General features: G+C 63.8%; 1 protein-coding gene across 2 annotated transcripts; it reads left to right on the top strand.

The window, feature by feature from the left end:
• Positions 1 to 2449: 2449 nt before the first annotated feature.
• Positions 2450 to 5019, top strand: LOC121080540 (retinal homeobox protein Rx2-like). 2 transcript variants are annotated; one of them, XM_040578619.1, is made up of 3 exons: positions 2450 to 3178; positions 3294 to 3511; positions 4178 to 5019. In XM_040578619.1, the coding sequence occupies exons 1-3, from the start codon at positions 2902 to 2904 to the stop codon at positions 4628 to 4630; spliced, it is 948 nt and encodes a 315-aa protein (XP_040434553.1). In that variant the 5' UTR covers positions 2450 to 2901; the 3' UTR covers positions 4631 to 5019. The 2 variants fall into 2 exon arrangements, with proteins under 2 accessions (XP_040434553.1, XP_040434552.1); XM_040578618.1 differs by having other exon boundaries at positions 2452 to 3178; positions 3294 to 3523.
• Positions 5020 to 5601: the final 582 nt, after the last annotated feature.

Genomic DNA, 5601 nt, shown 5'->3' with positions numbered 1-5601 from the left:
TGCTGGAAGAGGGGCTAGCTTTTGGAAAGGCAGGTAAGAAATCCCACTTTTTTCATCCCATACTGAATATTGATTCTGATTGCCCCTGCAAATTTCCAAAGGTAACTGGTCTTTGCAAAGCTGTGATATACCACAGTATCAATTTTTGAGACTTCATACTAGTATGACACACATCCCAGGGTCTCTGTGGCAGCGAGGGATTTAGCCAACAGCCAATACGTTAGACTCAAAGGGAAATGTTCAGACAGTTACCTTTCTTTGCCATCCTAAACCCTCTGTGTTAGTCTCTCAATTATCAGAGGAACCGTTAAGCCTTCCTCCCCCCCCCCCCCAAAGCAGCGCGATGCCTCATGTGTGTGTCAGGGCATCACAGTCTGTGCCTGAAACATGGGAAGAGAGAAAAAGAGACATCTGGAGCCAGAAGAGTCAGAGCTGCTCTCTGTTCCACGACAGGATTGTAGGCTTTTTTCAGATTTTTGCAGATTGTGACCAAGGAAGTCGCTTCCTCTTTGTACAACTCTATTCCCCTGCAAGAAGGATGCTATAGTGGTAGATGCAGTTCTGTACAGCAAATACAACTGTAATAATCTACTGCCGAAGAAAGAGGGTTCTTCTCTGTTCGGGAGGAAGGTGTGCCTCATGTACTTTGTGGGTTAATTACCTGGCTTTGGGGCTGGAAGTTTTTTTGCCGTACATTTGCATTGTGATTATAACAGCAAAAAATCTGAGTCTTGTCCCTGCATTTGAAAATTTTGACAGGTGCCCTAAAAGCAGCATCTGTGCCAGGACCCAATGTCCTTTACAGCACTACTGCCAGACCAGAGGCTGGCTAAAGGGTTGTTGCTCCTGTGTCTCACCTTGCTATCATTTTTTTGGCCACAACAAGCAGAAACAATTCCCAAGTTTGCCCAGGGCTTCTGGAGGGACAGGCATGTTTTGTGCTGGTTGTGAGTGCTGTAAAACCCCAGCTCCAAATTAGAAGAAATTAGGGACATTGCACAGTTCATTCATCTTCACTAATAGAGTTCTTGGGAAATACACATGTAGATTAAAGGAACACAATGGCCCCTGGCTGACTGCTTTGAGTACCCTCCAATGCCCCTACAATGGTATTGACTTGCTTTTCATATTGTGCACAAAAGCCACACTAAACTCTTCTTGTCTCTCCTGTCGGCCTCTTCCCCCTTTGCCAATGGATGGCTGAGTTCTTTAGGCCCCAACCCGCTCCCCTGCCTCCTGTCCGCTTCCCTGTCTCCTGTCCAAAAGCAGTCAGTGAAAGCAAACCTCACCTGGAGCTAGGAAAAACTGAGCGCTTCTACAGGGGATTAACTTTGGGACATCAGGCCATAAACTTTATAAAGGTGCAGGCACTGGCAGGGGCAAGCACTGCCAATCTTTGTTTTGAAGCAATTCAAATCTACACAAAATATCTCCTGTTGGGGTGGGGGTGGGTAGCAAAAATGAAGATTTGTTGAGGGTGAGGTTGTACCTTTTATTAGAGTAGCTAATATATCTGGAAGAAGCAGCAGCAGTGCTGTTTTTCATTCACATACAGACTCCACAGGCTTGACACGGAAGCATCTTCAAAGCTTAGTGCAGGCTGAAAACCACTCTGGATGTTACTGTGCTCACCACGGCAGCTGGGACAAAGGATGGCTGGTGCCTCAGAGGAACTGGCAAGTGCTAGCATAAAAAGGGACAAAGTGACGGAAAGAGAAAAGCTGGAAAAATACTGATGCAGGGAAGGAGTAAGTTGGAGGCAGAGGACACAATGCCGTTGCCTGGCCAGTACTGCGTCCAGCCCGTGCCCTCCACCAAGCCAAGCCCCAGCAAGGTGGGGGCTGCCTGCCCTCCCACAGCATCCCGCAGCTTCCCCCGGGGCCTGGCCCTGCCTCTGGCCGCCCAGCCCCGCTCGCCCCGTGGAGGATCGTGTTCCGGGGCCAGCGCTTCTCCCGGGACCTGTCCTATAGCAACACCTTGGGCAATTTCCTCAGAAACCAGCGCCTTCCCCGGACTTGCGAGGGCCGAGTGGCTGAGCCCCTCCCGCAGAGCTCTGCAGAGCCCGGCCGCCCCCCGGCCCGCAGGTCCGGCCCCGAGGGCAGCCAGCCGCAGAGCACCTGGCCCGGCCGGGGACCACGGCCCCGGCGCTGTTACCCCCGCTGCTCTTCACCCTCCACACGTGACACCGCGCGGCGCCGCGGCACCCTCCTGGCTGTCACCTCTGGAAAGATCACCTGTGACACCCGGCACCTGAAGAACGCCAGGGCCGGCCTATGGCTGGGGCTGCCGAGGGAAGGCGGTTCGGGGAGGCGCGGAGAGCCTGCAGCACGGCCCCGGGCACTGCCCCGGACACCCGCTGGCTTGCCGACCAGCCCCCCCCCCCCCCTCCGCGGAGCCCCCGCTCCCGGGCCCGTCCGGCGCGGCCCCGGCCCGCGGCCCCCGCCGGCCCGACCCGCTCCCCCGCACCCCGCGGCCGCCGGCCCCACGGCGGTTTCCGACGGCGCTCGGCCTGGCCCTGGCCCCGGGGCTCCAATTGCGGGACTCGGCGGGGCGCCCGGCCTGGGCCAGCCCCCGGCAGCAGCGGGGGCCGGCCCACCCCGCCTCGAGGGCCCCGGATGGCATCGCCCGGCGCCGTCTGGGGCCGGGGCCGGCGGGGCGGGGCGGCCGGCGCGGGGCGGGGGGGGCGGTGGCGGGCGCTGCCGGCGGGGCCCTGGGGATGCCCAACCTCCCCCGCCGTGCCGGAGCGGCGCGGGGGCCTCGCCTTCCCCGTCGCCCACCGCCCCCCGGCACTCCTCCCCCGCCCCAAGGAGGCCAGCCCGCCGGGCGGTGCCGTGCCAGAGCTGCCCGCGCCGCCCCGGGGCCGGACGAGGACCGCAACGCCGCGCCGGGGCCGGCCGCCCCATGCACCCGCCCGGCTCCCCGCTCGCCATGGCCGAGGGCGCCTTCTCGCTGTCCGCGCAGGCGGCGCGGAGCCCCGGGGGGAACCCGTCGAGGCTGCACAGCATCGAGGCCATCCTGGGGTTCACCAAGGAGGACGGCCTGCTGGGCCCCTTCCCCCCCGACGGCAGCGCCGGCAGCGCCAAGGAGGCGGACAGGCGGGGTCCCCGGCACTGCCTCCCCAAGATGCCCGTCGAGCCGCCGCCGGTCGAGCCCCAGGGCCGCACCGAGCGCTTCCAAGGTGAGCGCGGCGGGCGAGATGCGCCGGGGGGTGGGCGGGCGCCTCTCCTCCGCTCCCTCGGCGGGCCCGGCGGGGAGATCGCGATCCCCGTGACCCGCCCTTCTTTCCCTCGCAGAGCCGTACTGCCCCGGCAGTGCCAGCCCCGAGCTACCCGCCGGCAGCAGCGGCGAGGGGAAGCCGTCGGACGAGGAGCAGCCCAAGAAGAAGCACCGACGGAACCGCACCACCTTCACCACGTACCAGCTCCACGAGCTGGAGCGCGCCTTCGAGAAGTCCCACTACCCCGACGTGTACAGCCGCGAGGAGCTCGCCATGAAGGTCAACCTCCCCGAGGTCCGCGTTCAGGTAACGCCCGCCCCCGCCCCGCCGGCATCGGGAACCCCCGCACAGCCCGGCACGGCGCGGCACGGCAGGGAAGGGCTGGGCAGGGCTCGGCGCGGCGCGGCGTTTCCGGCGCCGGGAGCTCCCGGCCCGGCGTGGACCCGCAGCCCCGGCGGTCGGAGCGGCGCCGGCCCGCGGGCCCGGTACCCGGCCCGGCACCAGCGCCGCCGGCCGCTTCTGGAGATGGCGCTGTCTTTCGCGGCGGCCGGCGGGAGAGGGGGAGCCCGGGCTCGTTTTCCGTTCGGCGGCCGCGGGGTCGGGCCTCCGCCCGGCCCGCCGCTGCCCTTTGCCTGGCGCGGCCCGGCCTGGGCAGCCGAAGCCGCGGTGCAGCGGGGCAGCAGCTAGCGGTAGGCCAGCGGGTGGCTTGTGGGCAGCCGAGCCGGCTCTGCGGCGGGGCTGTCGCCGGGCTGCTTTCCCGCAACGCTGCTCCCTGCCGAGCGCAGGGCCGCCGGGCCGTGGGGGAGCGCGGCAGGACCTCCTGCTGCCCTAGCTCGGCACGGTGGCGCATGCAGCATCTTTGCATTTCCCTCACTCCGTTGCGTGCTGCTGCACCCTGGGGAGAGCCTCTGCCTCGGCAGGGACAGCCCTGTGGCCTGGCTGATGTGGCTGTGCTTGCAGGTGTGGTTTCAGAACAGACGGGCCAAGTGGAGGCGGCAGGAGAAGCTGGAGGTGACCTCCATGAAGCTGCAGGACTCGCCTATTCTCTCCTTCAACCGCTCCCCCCAGGCAACACCCATGGGTCCTCTCAGCAGCAACCTGCCCCTTGAGACGTGGCTCAGCCCGCCTGTGGCCAGCAGCACGGCCCTGCAGACCCTGCCCGGCTTTGTGGCCTCACCACAGAGCCTGCCCGGCAGCTACACACCACCGCCCTTCCTGAACTCTCCGGCCGTGACCCATGCGCTGCAGCCTCTGGGGGCAATGGGGCCACCGCCACCTTACCAGTGCGGGGCCACCTTTGTGGACAAGTTCCCCTTGGACGAGGCAGACCCGCGCAACACCAGCATTGCGGCCTTACGGCTGAAGGCCAAGGAGCACATCCAGTCCATCAGCAAACCCTGGCAGACAATCTGAACTCCCTCTTCAGCACCTGGGACAAGCCCACGGGGAAAACCGGTCCTGGGACAGCCAAGGGATGCCCCTGACCTGTTCTGGCTCCTCCAGACAGCCAGGCAAGGGAGGGTTGTCCTTTGCACCAGCCTTTCCCCCACACCTTGACTTGCTTTGTATTTTGTGGTCCTTTTACTTCCCTTTTCCAAGTGCCCTGCAGAGTTAGGGGCCTGATCATAGCTTAGGAGAAAAAAAAAAAGTCTCTTTTGCTCTCCCTCCTTGGCTGGACGCTTTAGTTGCAATAAAAGCTGCAGTAGGGTGAAGAGCTGTGTAAGTAAGGTGGCTGGGAACCGAGGCCTGCGTTACCAAGGGACGGTTTTCTGCTTTTGCACCATTAAATGGCATGACCTGCATGAGGGCTGCACATTGTGTTTCTGCACCTGAACAGGCTGCTTGGGCCAGACCCTCTGCTGCCTGTGACGCATGGAGGGGTGGGACAGGCCAGGCGGTGGGCCCTCCTCCCTCCTGCTGTGGCAGCAGGACCCTGCCCCACTGGCTGTGAGCGCTGGGGCCTGCAGACCCATGGTGGGGAGCGCACCCGGCTCTGGCTGCCTGCTCGACAAGGAGGGGCCAGGGCTCTGGTAGCCCACGGGCTGGGCACAACACTCCCACAGCTGCCCTACTGGGGCAGCCCTGCATTTTGGTGGGCTTTGTCCACCCCTACCCCAGCAGGCCGGGGTTGGCGCCAGTCCCCTGGCCCTTGCTGCCTCTTCAGGGAAGGGGACTGATGGGTGCTGCCAGGCCCCATGCCCCCACAGCCCAGCCGCCCGCAGGGGAAGACAGGCAGTAGCTGACTGGGTGCTGGCTGCCTGGCTGGGTGGCTGGAGCTGCCAGTGGGAATCTGCCAGGTGCGTCCTGCCCAGTGCAGCCCCCGAGGTTGGCACAGCGCAGGGCCATGCTCATTCTCCCACCCACCCAGCACCCACTGCCAAGCT

The sequence above is a fragment of the Falco naumanni genome, chromosome W, assembly GCF_017639655.2.
Source record: "Falco naumanni isolate bFalNau1 chromosome W, bFalNau1.pat, whole genome shotgun sequence".
In the NCBI taxonomy this organism is placed as follows: Eukaryota; Metazoa; Chordata; class Aves; order Falconiformes; family Falconidae; genus Falco; species Falco naumanni.
This window is presented reverse-complemented; position numbering and strand designations above follow the sequence as displayed.

Coding starts and splice junctions, on each gene's coding strand:
- LOC121080540 (XM_040578618.1), top strand. CDS start 2,902: ATGCACCCGCCCGGCTCCCCGCTCGCCATGGCCGAGGGCGCCTTCTCG. Junction 3,179..3,293: donor CCGCACCGAGCGCTTCCAAG/GTGAGCGCGGCG, acceptor TTTCCCTCGCAG/AGCCGTACTGCCCCGGCAGT. Junction 3,524..4,177: donor TCCCCGAGGTCCGCGTTCAG/GTAACGCCCGCC, acceptor CTGTGCTTGCAG/GTGTGGTTTCAGAACAGACG.